The sequence below is a fragment of the Xenopus laevis genome, chromosome 8L, assembly GCF_017654675.1.
Source record: "Xenopus laevis strain J_2021 chromosome 8L, Xenopus_laevis_v10.1, whole genome shotgun sequence".
Taxonomy (NCBI): Eukaryota; Metazoa; Chordata; class Amphibia; order Anura; family Pipidae; genus Xenopus; species Xenopus laevis.
In genome coordinates, this window is record NC_054385.1 from 23,048,260 (window position 1) to 23,075,658 (window position 27,399).

At 39.5% G+C, this 27,399-nt stretch overlaps 1 protein-coding gene across 2 annotated transcripts in view; it reads left to right on the forward strand.

Moving 5' to 3' along the window:
- The window catches only part of LOC108698296 (astrotactin-2-like), a 1,031,088-nt gene that overhangs the window by 102,466 nt on the left and 901,223 nt on the right, over positions 1 to 27,399 (forward strand). For both annotated transcript variants that reach the window (XM_018229686.2, XM_041572527.1), the window contains exon 3: positions 2,802 to 3,162. In XM_018229686.2, coding sequence (XP_018085175.2) covers positions 2,802 to 3,162 — 361 coding nt within the window. The remainder of the gene's footprint in view (positions 1 to 2,801; positions 3,163 to 27,399) is intronic.

Below are 27,399 nucleotides of genomic sequence, written 5' to 3' on the forward strand. Positions count from 1 at the left end.
CCCCTACTGTAAATGATAAGGATATTAGAAGTTACTGAGAGGTTGTTCTGTGACCATATAAAGACACAAGGATGCAGGCTGAGTTATACAGGGAACTCTGAGTATCACTTGCATATTATAAGAAGTAATGTACCCCATACTGTAATGGTAAATTATTGAATCCTTGTCATTTTTAAATAAGATGTTCAGGTCTTATAATAAATGGCAAATCAACAAAATGGTTAATAAGGACACATTAGATTTGTGTGGTTCCAGTAAAGAATATTTTACTGTACTGTAATAATAATAGTTAATTAATAACTGTAATATTTTACATTAATTACAGATAAGGTAGAAAGGCAGCTCTTTATACACATATTTTTTTGCAGTTTTACCCCAATATATGAGTGGATGAGTACAAAACCATTGTGTGTTTACATGTGAGCTGTTTTTTTTTTTTTTGTCCGGGCTGCTTTTTACTCCCAGTCCGGCCCTGATGTGCATGTAAAACCGTATTTCTATCTGTGAATTTACGGTTCAAGGTTGTCCCAACACCACCAACTGAATGAAAAATTCTAAAACAGGATGGAGCAGCACTTTCTTTGATAAATAAAAGTTCTTCTTATTTTACATAGTTCAATTTCTTTTTTTTTATAATATTACTTTTTTCTTCTGCGTTTTATAATTATAATAGTGGCATTTACACTGCTGTTAGGGTTTGAATTGCTAAATGGAAGATAGGAAGTGGATGCAAATAGATGAAAAAATACCTATAAAATACATCCTCACATCATATTAGATCAGGATCATATAGTCACTAATCCCAACATCTAGTGCATTTTAATTACCAATTTGGAAAAATACATTAATTTCTTTTTATGAGAAGGTAAGTAGAGACCTCGATTCTGGTATGGCAGTGGATGTGATTTACTGAGGGGCACATTCACCAAGCTCAGGTGAATGAATAGAGGGAAAAAAAAATCGAATTTCGAGTAGTTTTTTGTGCTCCTCGACTATCGAATTGGCGTAAATTCGCTTGAGTAGATTGATTCGAATAGATTGAACGAAAAAATGCTGCGACTATTCACCCATTTGTTAGTCGGAGTACTGTGTCTTTTAAAAATACTTCGACTGCCTACTTCGCCACCTAAAACCTACCGAATTGCTTTAAAAGCCTAAGGGAAAGTCCCATAGGCTTTTTTTCTAAGTTTTTGATCGAATAAAAAGGCATTCGATCGATCATTTGATCTAATGAAAATCCTTCGATCGAATATTCAATCGTGCGACTATTTGCCGGGCGAATATTCGCCCATTCGACTATTCGCCAGCGCGTAAATTTGCCCGAATTGCCTATTCGATTCTATTTCCCAGTCGAATTTCGAGGGATTTAACCCCTCGAAATTCGACCCTTGATACATCTGCCCCTTAGACTTTGCTAAAGCATTTGATACAGTGCCACACAAAAGGTTACTGGTTAAATTAAGGAATGTTGGCCTGGAACATAGTATTTGTACCTGGATAGAGAACTGGCTAAAAGATAGACTACAAAGAGTGGTGGTAATTGGACCAGTGTTGTTAGTGGAGTACCGCAGGGCTCTGTACTAGGTCCCTTGCTTTTCAACTTGTTTATTAATGACCTGGAGGTGGGCATTGAAAGTACTGTTTCTATTTTTGCAGATGATACTAAATTGTGCAGAACTATAGGTTCCATGCAGGATGCTGCCACTTTGCAGAGTGATTTGCCTAAATTGTAAAACTGGGCAGCAAACTGGAAAATGAGGTTCAATGTTGATAAATGCAAGGTAATGCACTTTGGCAAAAATAATATAAATGCAAGTTATACACTAAATGGCAGTGTGTTGGGAGTTTCCTTAAATGAGAAGGATCTAGGGGTCTTTGTAGATAACACGTTGTCTAATTCTGGGCAGTGTCATTCTGTGGCTACTAAAGCAAATAAAGTTCTGTCTTGCATAAAAAAGGGCATTAACTCAAGGGATGAAAACATAATTATGCCTCTATATAGGTCCCTGGTAAGGCCTCATCTGGAGTATGCAGTGCACTTTTGGACACCAGTCCTTAAGAGGGATATAAATGAGCTGGAGAGAGTGAAGAGATGTGCAACTAAATTGGTTAGAGGGATGGAAGACTTAAATTATGAGGGTAGACTGTCAAGGTTGGGGTTGTTTTCTCTGGAAAAAAGGCGCTTGCGAGGGGACATGATCACACTTTACAAGTACATTAGAGGACATTATAGACAAATGGCAGGGGACCTTTTTACCCATAAAGTGGATCACTGTACCAGAGGCCACCCCTTTAGACTAGAAAAAAAGAACTTTCATTTGAAGCAACGTAGGTTGTTCTTCACAGTCAGGACAGTGAGGTTGTGGAATGCACTGCCGGGTGATGTTGTGATGGCTGATTCAGTTAATGCCTTTAAGAATGGCTTGGATGATTTTTTTGGACAGACATAATATCAAAGGCTATTGTGATACTAAGCTCTATAGTTAGTATAGGTAACGGTATATAGAATTGAATAAAAAGTAGGGAGGGGTGTGTGTATGGATGCTGGGTTTTCATTTGGAGGGGTTGAACTTGATGGACTTTGTCTTTTTTCAACCCAATTTAACTATGTAACTATATAACTATCCACAAAAAAAATAACCTTAAAGTTCACCATTGCTTATTACTTCATACCTACAAGATGCCAAAGAAGATTTTAAGGTGGAAACATAAATGAAATTATTTAGCAGTAGTACTATTGTATGTACCTTGTACCATTCTTTCTGCAACTATAATATAAATTATGTATATATTATTTGCAGGGAGGACTCATTGCACTGTTGATGCTTCTTCTCATATTCTCTGTTGCCTTATATGCTCAACGGCGGTGGCACAAAAGGCGGAGGATTCCACAAAAGAGTGCCAGCACAGAGGCGACTCATGAGATCCACTACATACCATCTGTACTTTTGGGACCCCCTTCACGAGAATTTCATGGATCCCGATTACAGTCCCACAACTCAGTCTTGGGAATGCCTATAAGGGAAACCCCTATTCTGGATGACTATGACTGCGAAGAAGAGGATATACCATGTTGTCATGAGAGAGGTGCCCAAGTTGTTGAATACAAAAACCATGTCAGTCAGGAAAGAGAAGATGAGAAGAATGAAACAGAGAAGAGAAGTAAGTGCTGATAATATATTAAAATTGTTGGGGGTAACCGTGTTTTGAGAAAAGGGTCCTGCTCTAGTTTATTCATTTGAAAATTAAAATGCTGGTCGGTTATTTGATAAAAATGCTTTATTTACAATCCAAAACTGCAAAATTAACTTATTGAGTCGCAAGTTGTGTGCTCTGGAAACATCAGTGTAATTTTTCACACCATAGAGTCAGTCATCCAGCAAATCAAATCGCACTGGAAGGCCACTCTGTTTACACGTGACATATAGGATGATTGCAGTTTCTGCAAAAAGAGCTAGCCCTAAAATGTCTTTACATGGGCCAATATTGCCAGCCAGCCATTCCTGACTATTCCAGATTATTGGTCCATGTGTAATACCAAAAGAGTAAATCCTTCTGATTTTCTATTTGTATTAATACAGATATAAACCTAGACACTTGTAAAATATTGTTCAAAATCGTCATCAGTCTATGGATGTGCTTACGAGGTGATCACAGGTCCCTGTGGCCGTACACATGGGTAGCTAAATGTATTATCTGCTACTAGTTTTATGGTCACATGTCTGGATATTCTTTCAAAGATAATTGAATTTGCCACTTCAAAAAACTTGCTCAAAGTAGAACAGTGTTTTGAAAAATGCCCAAACAGGCTACTACAATATGCAGAACCGACTACAGAAATAGGGAAGGTAAACAGTATAAGTTCTGTAATTGTAAAGCACAATATTAGTCTTACACTTTCTCATACTGGTACGCCTCAAGCTGCAAATATTAGATAAATGTGTTATTGTGGAATGTAATGGATTTACATAAAACCATGCCTTAAGGCAGTGATCCCCAACCAGTAGCTTGTGAGCAACCCCTTGTATGATGCTTCCAGTGGCCTCAAAACAGGAACTTATTTTTGAATTCCAGGCTTGGAGGCAAGTTTTGGTTGCATAAAAAACATGTGCACTGCTAAACAGAGCCTCAATGTAGGTTAACAATCTATATAAGGGCTACCAAATGGCCAATCACATCACTCATTTGGCACCCCAAGAACATTTTCCAATGCTTGTGTTGCTCCCCAACTACTTTTTCTTCTGAATGTTGCTCATAGGTTCAAAAGTTTGGGGATCCCTGCCTTAAGGATTGTGTGTCTGTGACTGTGTGTAAAAGTTGACGTAGCATGAAGAAAACTGAACATATGCAAAAAAAGACTCAGATGGGGCTTAATGAGATAATAACAGACTTCAGGTGTTGGGGTGTCCACTAAATTGACAATATATAAACCAAGAAAGAAAGAACCAAAGGGACTTATCCCCACACTACATGGGCCTGAAAGAATATGTTATTGAAAACAAAATAATAATAATAAGTAGCAAAATAAAGTAAAAGGCAATTTTTATTCACCACCATGCCATATTGAAACCAGTGAAATTAAAAACGTTTAAAATAATGAGCAGCGCTGCATGTGGAAATGAAGGGATCCCTTCTAAGAGGACAAACCCAAAAGCTGGTTTTGTTAACCAACAAAGGGAAAATTAGCATGCAAATGGTTTGGGAACAAGATTGTACATGTACGTTTTAAAGTGCAATAATTCAATAGGATTCAGTTGAATAAGTCCATCTTGATCCTAAAGGAAAAATTTCCAAAGTTATATGGTGGACAGCATGTCAATATTCCCCTACTTCATATAATATGAAACGGATTGGCAAGAAGGGGGGGGGGTTTGAAACCCCAGAGTCTCTGGTGTTTGAGGGTCAGTAATTGGATGACTCCAATCCGAGGGTTGATGCTTACTAGACGTGCTGGGGCTTTTAAGGCCGGGAGAGAGGGTTGAATCGCCTCCAATGAACACTGGCGATTAAGCCGTCAAAGTGAAAGTGTCACCGCATATGTTTCCAAGGGTAACCCAAATGTTCGCAAATGCCACCGCTTCTTGTAACGGTTCTGTAGCCCTCATATAAATGAAATTATACAGACCGTCTCGCGGATTATGCTCACAGCAGCCTTAAGGGCAAATAAGGTCTTGAGCTGTATTAATTTAAAGGGGCAATAGATTCACGGGAGGAGGGAGTTATTCTTCCACTGTGCAGAGCACTGGTAAGACCCCATCTACGGTAGAATATGCCATACAGTTTTGGTGTCCAGTGCTCAAACAGGACATTATTGAATTAGAGAGGGGTCCAGACAGGTGCAAAAAAGCTGGTTAAAGGTATGGAAAATCTTAGCTTTGAGGAAAGACTGGTCAAGTTGGGGTGTTTAACGCTGGAGAAGAGGCGATTAAGAGGGGATATGAAAACTATGTATAAATATATAAGGGGATACTACACTAAATTGTATAATGCTTTATTTACCAGTAGGTCCTTCCAGCTTACTAGAGGGCACCCATTCTGAAGAGAAGAAAGGAGGATCCGTCGAAATATTTGGAAGGGGGTTTTTACAAATGTGGAATTCTCTCCCTGAATCAGTCGTACTGGCTGATAAATTAGATAGCTTTAAAAAGGGTTGGACGACTTTTTAGCAAGTGAGGGAATACAAGGTTATGGAAGATAGTTTATAGTATAAGTTGAACCAGGGACTGGTCCGATTGCAATTTTGGAGACAGGAAGGAATTTTTCCCCCCTCTGAGAGGCTTCAAACAGGGTTTTTTTTGCCTTCCTCTGGATCAACTAGCAGTTAGGCAGGCTATATACAGAATTAAGGTTGAACTTGATGGACGTGTGTCTTTTTTCAACCTAACTTACTATGTTAATATGTTACTGTAGATGTGAAGTAGTTTTTTTTTAATTATCTTGTCTTTATAAAGCATCATCATCATAGTTATCAATTCTCTGCCATAAGGGTTGGGAAAGCATGGATCAGGAAAACGTAACATATGTGAGTTAGGCTTGAGATTCAAAAAGGGGAATTGAGAATAACAGGTGGTAAAGTTAAAAGATAGATTTTGGGACCAGTGGCATAACTACGGTCATCAGGGGGCCTGGATTAGCCGCATGCACTCATGCAGCCCTCTCCTGCCCCCCTCCCCCCCACCGCCCCAGTCATACAGACCCCGCACCTCCTGTTGCTCGAGATTTTTTCTGCAGACCGTGTTCTATTATGTTTACAACACTGGTTAGGACTGTAATTTGGGCTCTGATATCAATGCCATAACTTAAGTTTTACAGGACTGAATTTTCCTTCAATTATGCCAGTAGTCACTTCAATTGTGGTGTCCCAACTTTAGCAGTGGTGACCCCACCAGATTAGAGCCTAATCAAATATGTCCCCCAAAAATGTTCAACAATTCCTACTTGGCTATGTGCGCAAAAAACATTTGTGCGCACATTTTAAACTTTTATGCGGATTTTTTAAAAACTGTGTGCTCACAAAAAATTCTTTGTGCACACCACAATTTGTCCTCAGGGAATGTTGGTCCCCAACTTGAGAATTTTTACTGTAAAAAACACGGGGACAGAACTGGCTTAAAACACATGCCATCCACTTTCTTTTCTTTCAACAGAGCATCCCCTTTTTTACAGAGAGCAAAGGGCAAATTATTAGGAAAAGTATTTTAATGTCTCATGCAAATAAGTCATTTCCCCCATATTATCAATTTAAAAAAATCTGACATTTCCCTCTCAGCTCTCTGTCCTCCTGTCAGTCAGGAGTCTGAGTCAGACTTTGATTGACAGTATGGTCAAATATATTGGTGTAAGCTCCCTGTGCATATACAATGTATTTGAGCTAGCTGTTTCAAAATAACTAACTCATACAAAAAGCTGCATGAAAATAGACAGACTGCAGAGAAGAGGATAGTTATTAACATGATTATTTCAGAAATGGTACAGAATTTTTCAATATTTTATATATTTTTCATTTATATTGAGATTTTATTTTCATGAGATGTAGCTGATATTACATTTTCATATTTGTGATAGTTATCCTTTAAGTCCATGGAACTTCTCGAGGAAAACACTAAGGGGTAATTTACAAACCCTGGGTGTGCAAGTGCTAAAGTGCTAGGGGGCATAAGAGTGTTTCCCATAGTACTTATATACGCAACACTTACACTAATGGAAGTCGCTGCTGTTTGTGTGGAGTGTCTACGCGCCTCTCTTGGCACTGCATAACACAGATGTCTTTGTGCTTTGAAGCGGAGAGCAGAGGCCTGTGGGCAATTGCACAATGCCCTATTCAGTAGATAAATTGCAAAAATATGCTAAGTTGCAGCCTTTTTTTGCAATTTCACATCCCTCAATCATGTCTTCTCCAATGTAAAGAATAACAGCTTGGCCAGCCTTTCTTTATAGCAGACATATTACATCTTCATGACCTAAGATTTACAGTATTCACTCTGTTTCACAGTTGCAAATATTTTGTAACAGGGACATGGCAAACACAAAAATAAAAAGGATAAAAGATCATTTTTGTTCCACACTTTGAAAGAAATACCATGCAATCATTTAATTGATAAATAAACAAAACAACAGTAGTCAAGGTGAACAAGTTACAAACTTTTAAATTAAAAAAGGTGAATCTTGCTCTTTATAAGGACAGATTCTTATCTCTATTAATGAAACAGAGGAAGTTCCTTGCTAGGAACCGGGGTCACAGCCTTGTGGTTAAAGAAAAAAACAAAAATGAACCATAAAACAAACTTTTTGATGCCTTACTGATATATGTTTTCATAGATTATATCAAAGCATGTTTCATCTTAAAACATTTGGTATCATTGTTTATACAGTGAGATTTATGAATCCTAAAAGTGTTTGTGGTGGTATATATGATGCATAGTATCAAGAAAGAGTTTATATCTATTTAGCACATGTACAAATTCTTACTGTACTAATACCCATGTAATCACAGCACGTTTATCTCACTTGGCCTTCCCTGATATTATCATTTCATGTCATAGTGAAAGCAAACTATATTGTTTTAATATCATATTTGTGAATTTAAGCCTTTGTTTTATGCTTACATACTACTGTTTTTAATATTCCTCTGTTTTGTTTTTTTGCTACTGGGTAGTTACTATGTATATGACAAACTACTGGAGGCAGGAATGTCAGTGTAGACACATTGGATATTGTCCCCTTTGCAATTACTTAAATGAAAACTATACCCCCAAACAATGTAGGTCTCTAAAAAAAAATATCACATTAAACATCTTGCGTGAGACCCTGTTTCATTTAAATAAACCATTTTGGTAAAAACGTACTTCTTTAGTAGTGTGTGCCATTGGGTAATCCTAAATAGAAAATTGCCATTTAAAGTACTAAGGGCTGCCCCCTGGGATCAGACAATTTACGGTGCAAACAAACCAAGGGCACACATACATGTTAGGTCACATGAGCCAATGAATGGTCAAAGTTCTGTATTTTACTCCCACACTTCCTGTTACAAATAGTGCTGTGTTATTTCAGAACTTTTTATCAAAGTATGTTGTGCCTGTGTAAACCTGAATTCTGCATTGCTTGAACTTTACATCATACATATCTCAATGTTACTGATTATGGGTCAGAGAAAAAAAATGTCACTGGGTGAAAGGTGCTATTTGTTTTGGGAAAATGGAAGGGTATATGCAGTACAAATTATGTGTTTTAGATGGTGAAGATATGGCTAATGAGTGAGTGGGATTACAGGTATGTGTGGGATTATACTTGTATGAGTGAAAGGGATTACATTTATGGGTGAGTACATGTATAATCCCACTCAATGTGTATGAGTGTGGGGATTACATGTTTGATTGGGATTATACATGTAGGAGTGAGTTGGATTACACGTTTGAATGGGATTATACATGTATGGGTGAGTGGGATTATACATGTAGGAGTAAGTGGGATCCAGTCCTTTACTCTCCAGGATCTGAATTAGACTTGCTGGCACACTAGGTTCCCTCTTCCTGGGGTTTCACTGTTGTGAACTAAACTTGGCCCTAGTGTCCACGTATTCCAGCTCCACCGGTACTTCCCATTAATCAGATCCAGTACCGGGCGCACACTACTCTGGAGCTATCCCCTGCAGGACCTCCGAATCTGGCCATCCATCCCACCGACATCATCCATCTTGGATATGGGCATGGTGTCACATGGCTGAAAAATAAAGTCTCGTGCACCTGCAGCTGCGGGGTAAAACTGCCATCCACACATGTTGATCTGGGTGCAGGCATAACCCAGTAGAGTGCGACACATGGAGAGAAACAGTGCTACACTCCCTTCTTTGCAGCAGCTGAAGGTACAAGCACATCTGAAACAGGCACAGAAGCATATGCATCCAACTCCGCTAGTCTCTCCCACAAAATGGTGGTGATGACAAACATCAGGACCTGCCTTTCGCCAAGAGCACAAAAATGCTTATGGCGCCCAAAAAATGGTGACGCGAAAATCTTGCGCACTTGCTGGTTGACACAGATGCTGACCAGCACGGGTACTCGGGAATGAACCTCCAAGCCCGAACCCATGACCACATATACGTGCAGGACTGCCCTTTTGCCTATCAGGTCCGGCAGCCTGTCACAAAAACTTAAAGCAACGGTAGCTCAGCCTTTAAGAGATCACGCCCCACGTTGGGCGCCAAAATGTAATGCTATCTTGAGCTTTATGGGCCAACAGGGTTAATTACCAGCTAGTGCATTCAGGCACGTGTTACATGTGACTCTAACACTTCAGGCTAGGGCCTTCGCTACATGGAAGATTAAAAGTGTGGTGTAGTATAACTACAACTCCCACAGGCTACTGTGCAATAAAACAGGAAAAGAATGGGCATCAGGAGGTTCTTGCAGTAAAACAGAACAAAAAGGGTTTATTGAACATCCACGGGGCTTACTCACATCACAGTGGTTCAGAGGCAAGTGGTACAGGCACATCACATGCAGAGTGTAACACAGGCTGACACTCTCCTGGGACAGACTTGGCAGGAATCTCACTTCACCTCTGCAATATATCCCTGTCGTGGTCTGGATCTCCTCAGGGAAATCCTCTATCCTGATTCCCTCTCCACTGGGATCCCTACACTACAGGCAATATGGTCTGGGAGAGATACCTCCAAACTGCCACTCCTATGTTGGAGCTCAGAACTGCTCTTTTTATCTCAACCCTAACTGACTTACACTCCTAGAGTGTACTATTACAGGAGCTACATCTGCCACTATCTAATGCCTCATTCACAGGGCTCTATACCCCAACTTTACTGGACCCATGCCCAGGCTCAGAGCACACATCCACCCCGTTCCTCAGGTGGAAGGCGAAGAGGAAGTGCCACTCCTTTCCCAGCACTATACCAAAGTGAGGCAGGAAGTGGTCACGGTGCCTCTTGGCCAATAATTGTGATATGCAAATACTTAAACTAGATACATGAGCATCTGCCCAGTAACTAGGAAGATCAGGAAGTTATGGACTTAAAGCCATAGAGACACATTTAACTCTATGGGTCCCTACATGTTTTCTTTTGTGTTGTATATATAGAAATCTCAAAATGCTGTTTACTCATTTTTAGAATTGCTGCTATGAAGGGTTTCATCATATCGGGTAAACAGCTAAATATGTTCTATAGTAAGCACTGTGCCCAATAGACTGTGCTTCAGTGTGTATCTAACTTAACATTAGGGGATTTTTTTTGGCTTGTGTATTATTCAGAATATTTCCTACAATTCTATAATTCAGCAATTAGTAATGCTATTCTGTCATTAAACATCTCTCTGAACAGACTCCCCCCCAATGTTGCAGGCATGAAGAGTTGATGTATACTTTCCTTAATGATTTGAAAGGTGTTGACAATTAGTGATGTATAAATATTTTAATTGCTTTGCTCTTCAAACTGATCTGACTCGTATGGATCCTGAAATCATTAGGTGGTTTTTCAAACACAGCCATTTGGAGATGAGTTTACACTCTGTTTCATAGGAAACAGGGACGAAGAGAGAGGCAAAAGGAACAATATGTATTATCTCAATGAGGAGTTTAGCAACTGGAACAGAGAGGCATTTATCAAAAACAAAGCTTAAGCTGGCAACATACGCAAAGACCCGATTGTACGAATCAACGTTCGATTGGACTTCCCCATCTCCCGACCTGCCACTAACCATTCAGATTAAATAAAGTACAAAAGAACAGATCAGCCGATGTTCTGCCCCTGACAGCAATCGTACGAAAGTTAAGTCCGACAAAAGCTAGTGACAGTCTCCCTCTGAAAATCGTATGATCGGCAATACATGCACAGATATTACCCACAGCCGACAAATCTTTTAACCTGTCTGATTGACCAAACGACCGATCTCCGCCGGATGAAAAATTACGGGACTCTACACACGGTCCAAAAATCGTATGAATCCTCGATTCATACGATCAGATCTTTGTGTCTATGGGCAGCTTTAGAGAGAAGAGGGAAGTAAGTGATAAAAATCAAAGGGGAAAAACTCAAAAGCAATGAGAAAGTGAAGTCTTTAGCACAGACCTAAATATTTTCTGCTTTATGTATTTTATTTAAATAGTGTATCAGCTTCACTTGTTGCATTGGTTAATAAAACAAAGACAAGAGCTAAAAAGAAGTAAGCTAACAGTATAGAAAGGCAGATAGAAAAATAGGACTATGTGAAAACACAAGTTGTCTATCTGTTGCAGTATTTATACAACATTGTCTACTTTGCACCTTGGAGTATTTACAGCCTTTATTATTATACAAATTACTGATCCTCAGTGACAGCAGTAAGGTTATAATTAATCCTATTATTCATAATATAAGGGGCACATTTATCAAGTATTGTGCAGTTTTTATTAAATTGTTGTTCTCCTTCTCCACTATTTCCTTGCATTTTCAAGTAACATGAATAATCACAATAGCCACATTTTCTCTAATTTAAAAAATACATAAAACGCACTATTCCCAAGAAAATAAAATCATGCTATCTTAAACCTGCATGGAAGTTAAGTGGGGAAATGGCAAATATGAAATATGACAGAAATCAAGGGGCCAATTCATTAACTTCAAGTGAAGGAATAGAAGAAAAAATACTTCGAATTTCGAAGTGTTTTTTTGGCTACTTCGACCATCGAATGGGCTACTTCGACCTTTGACTATTCGACCAGTCGATAGTCAAAGTTTAAGAAAAAACTTTAGTCTCTTTAAGAAAAACTTTGACTCCCTAATTCGCCACCTAAAAGCTACTGAACCCAATGTTACCCTATGGGGAAGGTCCCCATAGGCTTGGCTAAATTTTTTTGGTCGAAGGATAATCCTTCGATCGTTGGATTAAAATCCTTCGGATTGTTCGATTTGAAGGATTTAATCGTTCAATTGAACGATTATTACTTCGATCGAAGTATTTGCGCAAAATCCTTCGACTTCGATATTCGAAGTCGAAGGATTTTCATTCCCAGTCGAATATCGAGGGTTAATTAACCCTCGATGTTCGACCCTTGATGAATTTGCCCCCAAGTGTCAACAAAGAAGCCAAGTACTGCACTCAACAGGAGAAGTGTTGGTTTATTGTGCAAAAAGTAGCTAACATTTTGATTATTACATTGGGAAGACCACAATGTAATGATCAAAACACTTGAGGGAAAATCACAATAATTATTATCACAGATCTCTTGAGTGAGGTATTTTGATACATTTTATGGAATGATACCTGCACCTTGTCCCTGCACCTAGACAAGCTGACTTTTTGTTAAAGGAACAGTAACACCAAAAAATTAAAGTGTTTTAAAGTAATGAAAATATCATGTACTGTTGCCCTGCACTGGTAAAACTGATGTGTTTACTACAGAAACACTACTATAGTTCATATAAACAAGCTGCTGTGTAGCAATGGCGGAAATTGAAAAACGGCTATATGGCACAGGTTAACTAATGGATAATAGATAACACCATTAGACAAACAGAGTTTATCTGCTACCTGCTGTGTAATCTGAGCCTTTTCTCCTTTGAATGGCTGCCTCCATTGCTACACAGCAGCTAATTTATATAAACAATAGTAGTGTTTCTTAAGCAAACACAGCAGTTTTACCAGTGCCAATGTGTTTATCTCAAATATTTTATTTGTAACACAAGTATGCTGGCTGTATTAATTATACCAGTTCCAGCAAAATACATTATAATGGGCAAATTATTTAATTACATACACATACTTAATTACATATTGGTCAATTAGGGATTGTTAAATTATAATAACATTAGAGAATGGACCAAATAGTTTTCAGAAATGAAAGCAAACACAATTAGCTAAAAAAAAGCATTTTTAAAGTGTTCCCAAAAAATAGCAAATGTGAATCATGGGTAAGAGGACACCTTATTGCATCAATCAGATTAGGTTTACTGAAAATGGATACAATTCGTCATTTGGCTTTAAAGGTCGCTTTACTTCTGGCTTTAACCTTGACTTTATTTAAATAGGCACATCATTTTATTTTACAGGCTAGATCAGGGATCCCCAACCTTTTGAACCCATGAGCAACATTCAGAAGAAAAAGCAGCTGGGGAGCAACACAAGCATGAAAGATGTTCTTGAGGTGGCAAATAAGGTCTGTGATTCGCCATTTGGTAGCCCCTATGTGGATTGTCAGCCTACACTGAGACTCTGTTTGGTAGTGCACCTGGTTTTTATACAACCAAAACTTGCCACCAAGCCTGGAATTCAAAAATAAGCACCTGCTTTGAGGCCACTGGGAGCAACATCCAAGGGGTTGGAGAGCAACATGTTGCTCACGAGCTACTGGTTGGGGATCACTGGGCTAGATTGTCTCAATACAATATTACACATTTCTTTAAGGATCATTATGTACTAAAGGTCACATTGTTCCTTTCTTTGACTTTAAATTTCAAAGGTTAATCATGCTACAGTACATCATTTCAAAAAAAAAATTATATCATGACAGTTTTGAGGAATGGACCATTTTATCAAATCCATATTTTTATTTACTCACACCACATCCATGTTTCCCAGCATCCTCTTTAACTTGAATGAATTAGCATATTTGAACATAACTTCACTAACTATAGTGGACATTGAGATTCACCTCAGTCCTTTTATTTTACAGTACTATATGTCTTGTCAAAACTATAACGAATGCCATATATTATTAAAGTCTGCTTCTGAATAGTCATTAAAATACATATTGTCCTAGCTTTTCATTTTCTTAAAAGGGTGGTTTACCTTTAACTTTTAGTTTGTGATAGAATGGCCAATTCTAAGCAACTTTACCAGGCAGTAACCAATCAGTGACTTGAGGGGGGGGCACATGGGTCATACCTGTTTGCTTTTGAATCTGACCTGCATGATAAGGATTAAAAGCTAACTCATTGAACAGTTATGTCCCATGTGTCCCCCTTAAAGTCCCTGACTAACTGACTAGTCAGTGGCTAACTAACTATATTAGAAACATGTCTATGAAGTTTCTCATTTATCCAGGTCATGATATATACAGTATATAGTAGAATTAAGTCATCTGAAGTGGGAGGGAATTAGAAACATGTTTTATTTTGTACAGTCTATCTATTTAACTAGTTTTTATGTTTACACTTAACAACCCCTTTAAGGAATAAAGCTGTGGTCATAATTTGTACAGTAATAATGAGAATATTGAGTTGCAAAATTATGTATATTGAGCTTGCAAGTTTGTATCTGTTAAAGTTTGTGTTACTTTGCTTAAGATAAGGCCCTAATGTGTGGTTTAAGAAACACTGCTTTTTTTTATATAAATATGCTGCTGTGTAGCAATGGGGTAGCCATTCAAAGGAGAAAAGGTTCAAGTTACACAGCAGATAGCAGATAAACTCTGTAGAACATAATGGTGTTATCTGTTATCCACTATTTAACCTGTGCCATATAGCCTTTTTTCATTTCGCCATTGCTACACAGTAGCTTATTTATATGAACTATGGTAGTGTTTCTGAAACAAACAGGTCAGTTTTAACAGTGCAGGGCAACATCACATGATATTTTAATTACTTTAAAACACTTTCATTTTTTGATGGAGTGCTCATTGGTTGTCTGGGGTTAAAGGAGTACTCATTGGTCATTTCTACAGTGATTATACTGGCACAGCTGGGGTTAATATGCAGATTATCCATTCCTGTAGTAATTATACTGGAATGGCATACTAATTATCGATTATCTGTAGCAATTAAACTGGCATGTTTTGGTTAATATGCTGATTATCCATTTTCTGTACCAATTATACCGGCATGTCAGGTTAATTTGCAGGTTGTTTTTTCTGTAATAATTATAATGGCATGTCTGGGATTAAAATGCCCATTATCTATTTTATTTAGTTATACTGGCTTGTCTGGGGTTTATGTGCCTTTTTTCCATATTCTGTAGTAATTATACTGGCATTTCTTACATATGTTTTGGTAGTGGTGCATGTAACCAACAATTTTTTTGCAGTGCTGTGTGTGGCAGATTATCATGATTAATACATCCCCCCCTCATTATTCAATTATTTAAGTTAGTATGAGCAACTTCATGGGCTTTGCCAAAAAATTGATTTCCTACAAAGTTCCTACAAAGTTATTGTATACAGGCTTAGTCTTAGAAAGGCAGGATGTTTTGCATGATGACTTTGCCCTTCCATGGAAAATATTCTGCAAGCTCCCATGCAGGTCATTTTGTGATGGTAGATTCTATAAATGCCTTTAAGAGTGCCTTGGATTATATCTTGAACAAGCATAATATTCAAGGTCATTGTGATCTTAATATGGGTTATATATACACTTGGCTGGGAAAGGGTTAATCAACATGCCTTGAACATTGTGTATTGGGTACAATTTCAAATATTGTTTAAAAATTCACCTTCTCCTAGATCCCTTTGTTCTCACAACAAACCCAACAGAAATCAACTTTCATGTATACAATAATTATATTATCTTCTTTTTAGGGATGCACCATATCCACTATTTGGGATTCGTCCAAATCCCTGAATCCTTTGTGAAATATACAGAACTGATTCTGAATTCTAATTTGCATGTGCAAATTCAAGGCAGGGAAGGAAAATGTGGAATTTTTTTTTTACTTCCTTGTTTTGTGACGAAAAGTCATGTGATTTCTCTTTCCCTACACTGGCATGGGTAATATCTCTATGAAATAAACCAAGAAAATCTTTGCCTAGAGATTTTCACTTAGTTTTTCAGAAATTGTTCTCTGAGACTTTATCCTTCTACTAGTCATGGCTGCCAATGTGTGCAATGACTGTTTGTTCTTTGTCCATAATTTGTTCTGCCTAGTGGTTCTACCTCATGCCCAGCCCAGAATCAGGGAAACACATTGTTTGGCATGTAGGCTCCTGACATCAGTTTACACTATTGACTCAAATTCCCTAATTCTATGACTCATCTTGCATGAGTCTTGGAGTCAATGGGCATCAACAATTTTTTACATGTGTGACAACTGATACTAATGAATTAAAGTGGCAACTTTTTTGTCTCTGCAATTTTTTCCAAATGCATTAAAGTCAATGGGCATTTTACTTATGGCCATCTCAGCGACATTTTTGTTGTGGCAAATTTTTGCTGCAGTTTCGTGAAAACAATAACTGTTGGCAAAATTCGGAATTTAGCTGTGAATCAATCGCTGGCATAAAATTTGCTCATCACTACTACTAAACTAGGAGGGAAGCAAAACTAGCAGCCACGAGTGATCGGCAAATCTGTTCCATTCTGCTGCACTGAAAAACTTGCGAAACGGTAGAAGTGTGCAAAATGCATTGAAATCTACAGGCTTTTTTTGCAGCAACTTTTCCCAAACCGTGTGACTTCTTTACAATACATTAGAATCTATGGGTGAGTTGTTTTGTGAAGAATCCTGGCAAAAAATTACACTCATCACTAGCAGCCACCTTACATTTGCCTAACCTAACCTATTCCTCCTTGTAATTCTGACAGACCTGTCTCCTTTTTTGCCTAATATGTAATCTCTAGTTGCACTTTACAAAGTTCTTTCCAGCATTTTTTTTGTTTTTAAATATCTTTTTATCTTATTTACAAAAAGTCTCTAATTTCTAGTGAAGACAAGGCCTGATTAGAATTAAACTATTAAATTAATCACACTCCCTTTATATGGTAAAACGGTGGTGTTAGGTTTGTACCAGCAATGAAATACAAACCCCCCTTTTTTTTTGTAAAGGTGCACTTTTATTGTTTATTTTAAAACATACTCATACTGATAAGCATACTGTACATGTATACTGTATTTGTAGGAGGATATATGAATATAATACACAAGAGCCATAAATATCTTGTACATTATATAGTGAATAAAGTACCCCCTCAATGAGTCATGTGACAGAAATGACATCAGAACTCACCATTTATAACTGATGACATCAGAACTCACCGTTTATAAGGATATAATTTACAAGATATTCATGGCTTTTGTGTATTATATAGTGGATAATGTACCCCCTACTGTAATTTATAAAGATATTATGTTACCGAGGAGTTTTGTGACCATATAAAAGCACGAGGCCGCAGGCCGAGTGCTTTTATACAGGTCACATAACTCCGAGGTGAATATTTATATCTTTATAAATATTAAGTAGGGGGTACATCATCCATTATAATCTAAAGTTTCTGAGTTCAGCTTTTACTTCCTGAAGATTTCTGTGTTTGCTTTTTACATAATGCCATAATGCCAACTAGTCTATTTTTCTGGTGTCTCTTTTTGTTTATTTTTATCTTTCCCTGCAGCGCTTTGAAAGGGGCTAGGTACCTGTATTATGCTTTCTGCAGGTTATTTTAAAGTAGCCCGCTCTGTGTGACGTTTCCACTGCATCAAAGATGGCTGAAGGCAAGGGAAGGAGGGGAAGTTTGATAGTGGGAGGGGGTGGGAGCGGCAGAAGTAACAAGAGCGAATAGTGTCAGGATGTGAGAGAGGCAGAAGGACTGTGACCGGAGAAGGAGGGGGCTTGGGGAACAGAAGAGGGAGATAGACGTAGACGAGCAAGTCTGAAGTTTGTTAGCTGGAGGGTGGTATCGGCAGAAGTAACAATCGACCGAAGAGTGACAGGGTGTGGGAGGGGCAGAGGGAGTGGTTGGAGGGGGAGCGGAAGAGGGAGAGAGACGCATACTGAGCGAGATCAGAGGTGGACGGGGGTTCAGAAGAGGGAGACGGATGCTGAGGGAGGAAACGGCAGAGGGTGGGAGAGTGGAAAAAAGTCAGCTAGACTGTAATAGCAGGCACGAGTGAGCACACCACGTGATGGAGGAAGTGATAAGTGAAGTGGACAGGCAGGAAGAAAAGCTGCAGGTAGCGTGCGTCAGTGACCACTGCTGACTCATTAAGTTATAAACGGCGCGTTCTGACGCCAGAACGCGCCGTTTATAAGGATATAATTTACAGTCTGGTCCCATAGGGAAATGACCAGACTGTAGATTATATCCTTATAATACACAAAAGCCATAAATATCTTGTAAATTATATCCTTATAAAGGGTGAGCACTTGTGTTTTTATAAGGTCATGGAACTCCTTATATGTATACAATAGGGAGTACTTTATTCTCTATATATTGACAGCTCTGAAGGTCAAGCAGTAATTGCATAGGCACGCACTTGATAAAGGGTATTGAACCCGAAACATGTTGTGTTTACCACTACCCAGAATAAAAGGTTGTTTGCAGTAACACTGCTGGAGTTCCTTTTCCTTCTTTTATACTTGAATGCTAGGTTTTTGCATTAGTCAGGCACGGATTTATAAATAACACACTCTTAAGCCAAACGTCCTCCATTCTGACTCCTTGTCTTGATATATCGGATTTGGCCACAGAATCTTCATAAACCCCTAGGGTAGCAGTAAAATTATTTCCACAAACTTGTACAGGTATGGGATTCGCTTTTGGAAAGCCATCTCCCATAGACATCATTTTAATCAAATAATTTAAATAAAAAAAAAGATTTCCTTTATCTCTGTAATGAGGAAACAATACCTTCATGGTATGCACTTGATGGTATGCAACTAAGATTTAAATCATCTTTTTTGGAGTCAAAACACTCATATTGGATTTAATTCATTTTTAAGCATACTTAAGGTATGGAGATCCAAATTATGGAACAACAATAATCTGGAAAACCCCAGGTCAGTAACGTAACTGGAGGGGGGCAGGCCCTGTTGCGGGATGTGTCGCCGGGCCCGCTACGTACTAGATTATCTGCAACAAAAAACGGCCGATGCGTCCGGAAATTGGCAGTGCGCGAGCTGCCGAGGGGCCCTGACCCACTTGCAACCCCTGCTCCCCCAGTAGTTTCGCCACTGCTTCAGGTCCCATGGATAACAGGCATGCCTATCCTATATAATAAAGTTGAAGTGTCTCTGTGTCCAGTCCCTGTGTCCGTGGGATTGCGCTACTGCGCATGTGCCCCACGGACCGTCTATGGCAGGGGTGTCCAAACTACGGCCCGCTGGCCAACTGCGGCCCGTGATCCATTTCTAATTGGCCCGCAGCAAATTCCAAAAATATACCAGAATATGGCCCGCACATTGTAAACCTTTAAATTAAAAAACCTGCCCCTGTTTCTAAAACTCCCTGTTGTTCAACAATCAGTGGGTTAAACTGAAAGAATCCGTCACTTGCATGGTCATTTATATCCTGCGGTTCTCTTCCAAATCTCTATTACAGTCGCCATATTTAAAATCTTCCAGCACAGAAGCAGGAGCCTCCACCTGCCACAATACGTCACAGTGAGTTGGAGGAAGCAGGTGCAAGGATTCATTCACTCCCTGGGAACACGCTACAGGTAGCTGTACAGGTATACTGTGTAGGAGACCCACGCTGCTTAGAAATAACTAGCTTCTTTTCTTCCTGCACAGGCTGCTGTATATTTCAAGGAAGATAGTGGTCACAGCTCCCCCTCATATCTTCTGGTCTGCCTCTTGGAATGCACCCACTGCTCTGTTAATTAACCCAGTATTGCCCAAATTTGAAATGTGCCTGGCTTTGAATTGTAAAGAGCTTTTAACTATATGGTCACAGAACAACCCCTCAGTGACTTCTAATATCCTTATCACTTACAGTAGGGGGTACATTATCCCTTATAATACATGAGTGATACTCAGAGTTCCCTGTATAACTCAGCCTGCAGCCTTGTGCCTTTATATGGTCACAGAACAACCCCTCAGTGTCTTCTAATATCCCTATCATTTACAGTAGGGGGTACATTATCCCTTATAATACATGAGTGATACTCAGAGTTCTCTGTATAACTCAGCCTGCAGCCGTGTGCCTTAAATAAACCAGGTGAGGCAATACGTACTTCACCTCGAGTGAGTGGCCCGGCTGTTTGTGTATTTTACCGCATATGGCCCTTGGTGAAAAAAGTTTGGACACCCCTGGTCTATGGAGTCGATGTTGGAGTGTAGGAGCCAGAATTCCTCGCTGTTGTCCTGCCGGGAGCAGAGGATGAGGTGGTGGCCGGTCAGACAGAGGGTGCCCCACACAGGGGAGTGGAAAGGCCGGTGCAGAACCACATTATCCACCCGGGGGGGTCTTAATCAGCTAGGCGAACTCCATTCCGGGAGCGGGAAGCGGCGCCGGCGAGGACTCACTGACTGGATTTCCCCAGACTCATCATTCCTGTCACCCACTTCCAGTCAGCTCGGCCGCAAACAAACACCGCAGCTCCTGGTTCCTCCCAACACGCATGCGCCGCCACCGAGCGGGGAGTTATTAATACAGTGCGGGGAGTTATTAATACAGTGCGGGGAGTTATTAACACAGTGCAGGGAGTTATTAACACAGTGCAGGGAGTTATTAATACAGTGCAGGGAGTTATTAATACAGTGCAGGGAGTTATTAACACAGTGCAGGGAGTGCATAATAGCGTATAGTAGTGCATAATAGCGTATAATAGCGTATAGTAGTGCATAATAGTGCATAATAGTGCATAATAGTGCATAATGGCGCATAATCCTATATAATAAAGTTTCTCTGCGTCCAGTCCCTGTGTCCTTGGGATTGCGCTACTGCGCATGTGCCCCACGGACCGTCTATGGAGTCGATGTTGGAGTGTAGGAGCCAGAGTTCCTCGCTGTTGTCCTGCCGGGAGCTGAGGATGAGGTGGTGGCGGTCAGACAGAGGGTGCCCCACACAGGGGAGTGGAAAGGCCGGTGCAGAACCACATTATCCACCCGGGGGGGTCTTAATCAGCTCGGCGAACTCCATTCCGGCAGCGGGAAGCGGCGCGGACGAGGACTCACTGACTGGATTCCCCCAGACTCATCATTCCTGTCACCCACTTCCAGTCAGCTCGGCCGCAAACAAACACCGCAGCTCCTGGTTCCTCCCAACGCGCATGCGCCGCCACCGAGCGGGGAGTTATTAATACAGTGCGGGGAGTTATTAATACAGTGCAGGGAGTTATTAACACAGTGCAGGGAGTTATTAACACAGTGCAGGGAGTTATTAATACAGTGCATGGAGTTATTAACACAGTGCAGGGAGTTATTAATACAGTGCAGGGAGTTATTAATACAGTGCAGGGAGTTATTAACACAGTGCAGGGAGTGTATAATAGCATATAGTAGTGCATAATAGTGCATAATAGTGCATAATAGCGTATAGTAGTGCATAATAGCGTATAGTAGTGCATAATAGCGCATAATAGCGTATCCTATATAATAAAGTTGAAGTGTCTCTGCGTCCAGTCCCTGTGTCCATGGGATTGCGCTACTGCGCATGTGCCCCACGGACCGTCTCTGGCGAATTTCTCTGCGTCCAGTCCCTGTGTCCGTGGGATTGCGCTACTGCGCATGTGCCCCACGGACCGTCTCTGGCGAATTTTTTTTAGACTACAACAATTCTGTTTTTATAAATGTTTGACTACATATGTTCTAGCGCCCGTTAATTTAACGGGCTTAATGTCTAGTACAGTGATCCCCAACCAGTAGCTCGTGAGCAACATGTTGCTCTCCAACCCCTTGGATGTTGCTCTCAGGGTCCTCAAAGCAGATGCCTTTTTTTCAATTCCAAGCTTGAAAGCAAGTTTTAATGGCATAAAAACGAAGTAAAATGCCAAGCAGAGCCTCTTGTAGGCTGCCAGTCCACACAGGGGCTAACAAATAGCCAATAATTGCCCTTATTTGGCACTCCAAGGGACTTTTTTAATGCTTGTGTTGCTCCCCAACTCTTTTTACATTTGAATGTGGCTCACGGGTTAAAAAGGTTGGGGACCCCTGGTCTAGTATATCATATTCTCTGAAATGTTCTGAAATGTACCCAGTAATTTGAGAAATAAAGACAAACTGGCCAAAGATATACCTTGGTTATTATAAACTACAGACATTTTTTTTGCTCCAAATCCATAAAAACCTGAATACAAAATGTCATTAATTTGTCTTATCCTGTTTTCCCATTTCCACTGCATCATACTGTATGTATCACAGATATAATGTCCCGCTATGTAAGTGAAATCATGTTCAATATGCCGTAGATGTGCTTGAAGAGAAAAGGTTAAGTCTTTTCACCCCATTGTGCTGTTTTTTATGGTAGATTTCTAGTAGCCAACCCTCTGTGGATGTTTTATTGAGGTTTATGTCAGTTTCTGCTTTCACAGTTACAAAGTGCTAGCCAGTGTCGGAACTGGGACACCAGGGGCTCGCCCAAAAACCTTTGACCACTCTTAGAACTATTATTCTTCTTCTCCTCACTCAACCTCTATTCTCCTAGTCTGTTTTCTTTACATACTATAATACTATAATCTGTTATTCCATCTATTTAGCCACTTTGTTCTCATAAAAATATGGAATGGCCATGAAATAGGCCAAATGTTTAGCAGCATGAGGGCCACTGACACCTGGGCCCACCGGGACATTTCCTGGTATCCCTGTGGGCCAGTCCGACACTGGTGCTAGCTTGTAATTTCCTAGTATTAGTTCCTTGGTCACTGGAATCAATACAAGACTATATCTGGATATTAATTCCAGTTCCCTCCCCACCCCTCCTGTCATTTCTTCCCTCAATCCCCACATGTTTTTCATTCCTTGCAAGTCACTGTATTTTTTGGTGGTTGGGCTGCCTCCCACTAGTGTCCTTTTCACCACTGTTTACATGCCTCACTACATGTTTTTGTTCCTATTTTATTCTTCTTTTTTTTCTTATCACGTTCTCCTTATTGCCCTCTCTCACAAAACTTTCCAATCTGCTTTCTTGTGCACTGCTTCACCTTGCTCAGCATTTGTTACATGAAGCCCAGTACTTAATTATAGCTGTGCGGCTCATGTACAGGGTGTGTGGTGCTGGATGATTGATGAGGGTTAAGATTTTGATGAACGATTAACATTACAAAATGCTGAACAATCTGCATTGAGGTGAGAGTGCAAGAGTAGAGATTACTATATGGTCTACTCATATGCAGTTCCACTTCTCCTTCTCTCTGTCTACTGACAACCCTTAAAATTACTCACTAAGAAAGGGCTCCACTCTGTCAATCTGTTCTTTAAGAATCAGTCTACTCCTTCTCTCTTCCATATGCCCTCAGTTAAGCCTGCCCCCTATAAACCTAGATCAAATTCCCCCTTCCCACATGCTGTGCTACCAGTCTGTGGTAGGGTTGCCACCTGTCCAGTTTCACCCAATAGTACCATGTACTGTAGTGTCCAAACTAAGATATACTTAATCCTTATTATCAAACAAAACCAACCTTTTGGTTTTATTTGGTTTGATTTTCTAGGTATCATGTAACTAGGTATTAAAATATATTTTTCCAAAACATGTTTGTGACTAATGGGATTACATTTGATTTGGTGCAGCACAAATTTAGTATTTACCTTAGTACTTAGTGAAATGTGGGAGATAAGATTGGGAGAAGGTGGTAGCAGAGCTGAGATTTGATTTTACAGCTGAATTCCTGGGATTAAGAATTTGACATCACGCAGAAAGGACAGGATTTCCAGAACAATGCTGCATCTACAGAGCATTGCAGATTAATGTGTTCTCCAATTTTCCAATGCATTCTGTGCTTATTATAGCCACATGGAGCACATGCTTATAGTCTATATTCTGTGTATTGATCGAATATATAAATTGATCGAAGATTTTCTACAGCATCTGCCATTTTCTTTGTTTCACTTACACAGAAAAACATTTGAATATATATATGTTACTTTGAATGCAAGAACTGTGCTTTTACAGATAAAATATGTACCACTTAAGATTGAAAATATTTTCTACATAGAAATATGGAATAGTCATCTAATTATTTAATTATTAAAGATGATCTAAATCCAAAAGCAGAATTGATGCAAACTGACATCCATTTTCTATTTTTTTTTTAAAGGTCATTTTATTGATTTTAACAACACAAAACAGAGAAAACATAATATGCTGATGCTGGGTCAGATACAAGTGTGTACAAGTAGGAGGGTTCAATAGGCAACGGTACAATGATAGCATACATATAACTGAGATCAATGGTATGGAGCAAATTACATCAGATTTAAGGGATAGGTTACAAATCTAGCTGGTCTTGGCCACACCAGTCCCCCCAAATCTTGTTAAACTTATCATGGCCCCCCCTCAATTCATAGGTCAGTTTGATGATGGAGAAGTGCTCCAACTACCAGTTGTCTTCAAAAGGATAGGGAAGGGAGGTTACCACCCATCCAATGCATATTTACATTATTGGATTCTAGCTGCGTTTGTGGGTAGTACCTTGTCTATCACCGCTAGCAAACAGGTTGTTGGGTGTACTACGCGTGGTGTGACAATCAATATTTAGGGTGTTTTCCAATTGTATGTAAGAAATTGGGTGAGATAAATGCAACCATTTGCAATATTTTTAGGCGATTTTCAGAAATGTCATAAAAACCTCTGCCTTTAGTGTAGCTTTGCACTATGGTAGTTTGGAGTAGAAGGAAATAATTAACTATTTTGATTTTGATTTGTTTAAAAAATATATCGTCTTTAAGGGTCACCATAACTTTTTGTAGCTTTTTATCCGCATAAAAATGGCAATATAAATTTGTAAATTAATGTAAATGTTAACCATCAAATAAGTATGCATAAGGTAGATTTTGGGGTCTTTACATGCCATGTACATGTATAAACCTATATACACTGGGCATCAAACTGTCCAGCGAACCCCAGGCATTCATATTTAGGTTGTCTCGACAGAGGTCTCGTTACAATGACATGGGCTGATAGAGGTATTTTGCCTGTAAAGCACCCTACTGAGTCTTATCCAATAGAGACATGGATCTCGTTAAGTAGTTTATCAAAAGATAGGGTTGTTCGGATTCGTATTCATAACCCTGAGTATGTGATAGACAAAGATCTGTGTTAAAGCACAGCATTACACCACATACACTCCAAGTTGACAACCTGAACCTATATGCCGAATATTGGTAAGTGTCACAACATATTGATAATAAGGGATTTTTTCAAAGGAAACTGTGTTTTTTTAGATGAATTTTCTATTTAGAGAACAGATAGAAAAAAATATGGGATAAAAATATATATTAGAGAGAATATTCAAATTGGGAGTGTTCTGGTAGCCAGGCATTATTATTTTCTCTCAAATCTCAATGTTAATAACTGATAACAGTAAATGTTATGTAAATATGGTGCATAATCGTGTCCTAAAGAAAAAAACATGTCACATCGTATTTGCTATTTAAGCCTCCTGGAATTCTGGTATAAAGGAAAAAGAGCCATTTGGTCTCTAGTTGCAAAAGTTTGGGGATGGACCCCTAAGGTTTTTCTTTAGTTTGTCTATACCTGTAACCTTTAGTTTGTGTACATCACCCCCATTACATTGGTTAAAGTGTCCTGTCACATTTTTGTTTTTAATATCACAAACATGTCCCCTGATACAGTTCTTTTAAGATCTAGTGGTTTGGCCCACATATTGAATATTGCAATTCGAACATTACCTACAGTAGGACTCTGTAGAAGTCTAGGTGCCACAGTGTTACCTAGAGTGTGTGTAAGTCTAGTCACTGTTCTGAAACCATTCTCCAGCACAGAGTCTAGTGAGGGGTCAGTTCTTAAAATATTCACATTTTTATTCAAAATTCTTTTGATCTCATGGAATTGTGGACTGTATCTGGTTACAAAAAAGGTTGGTGAGGAAGTAGTGGTGTTCTGTATGGACATGTGTACCACTGAGCCCATCTCTTGTTCATGTGCTCTATATTTATTGTTATCATTAATTTGATTATGAAGTGGCTGATTTTTACAAGCTTTTTAAGAAGGCATTATTCCAGTAATAATCAGTGTACCCTCTATCTCTGAATCTTTGTTTTAAAACTTCGGATTGTTTGAGGAATTCAGTGTTATCTGTGCATAAATGTCGGAGTCTCATGAATTGTCCCACAGGGATGGCTTTAAGGAAAAAAACCTGTATCCCCCACCCCAGGTAGACCCCCCTCCCTCCTCCCCCCAGGCTAACTACCCCCCCCCCCGGGAAATGCCCCATACTCCGTACTTACCCCTCACCGCAGATTCTTCCAGCGGAGTTCCACACATCCATCTTCCGCGTCTTCGGTAAGCTACTAACATAGGTCTATAGCATACTCACTTGGTGAAGAACTCTACCCATAAGACTTCTGCCCCCTCATTTTCAAACATAACCTCATGGGCGGATGTTCAATAAGGCTAGGAGAGGCTAAGCCTCCCCAAACCTAGATGGCACCTAATAAATGTGTTAAAAAATCCCTTACTGATCGTAGATTGTACTTTAAACAGCACAGCCATGGCAAGCTCTTCTCATTTATGCAAAGCCCGGTACTTTTGTAATTAGCTGCCTTCTGATTGGATCTTTGTGCTTTAAGCTTTTCCAGTCACAGGGCAGCTTTCTTTGCAGACAGCAGAATCGACCAATCAAGTGCACAGGAGTAGGCGGGGCTGGGGAGGTTACTGGAACTGAAGGCACTTCGGCAGTGAGAGCCTCATGGGGCCCCCTGTACCTCCTGGGTCTGCTTCCTCTGTAGTTACGCCCCTGGAAGGGTTCCATGCTGCAGATTGTATCCCCTCTCCCACAGATACTATATAGCTTCTATAGTGTTTTTTTGCATTTGGAGTTTTTTAATTTTACTTTTTTTAACTGTTTTGTTTGGAGCTTTGCTTGAAAAAAATGTATATCTGGCAAACACATTTAGTGGTAAAGGTTAACAGACGCTAAAGGTGACATAAATAAATAAAAAAGTATAGCAAGAGCAGTGTGTAGAATAGGGGCTTTTGTCTTCTGCCCAAAGAGGAATGAGGGATACGTGAAACACTCACACACACACTTTGCAGTAGGTACAAGGAGAATGAAATGGAACAGTGAAAACAGTCAGTGGGTATAGAAA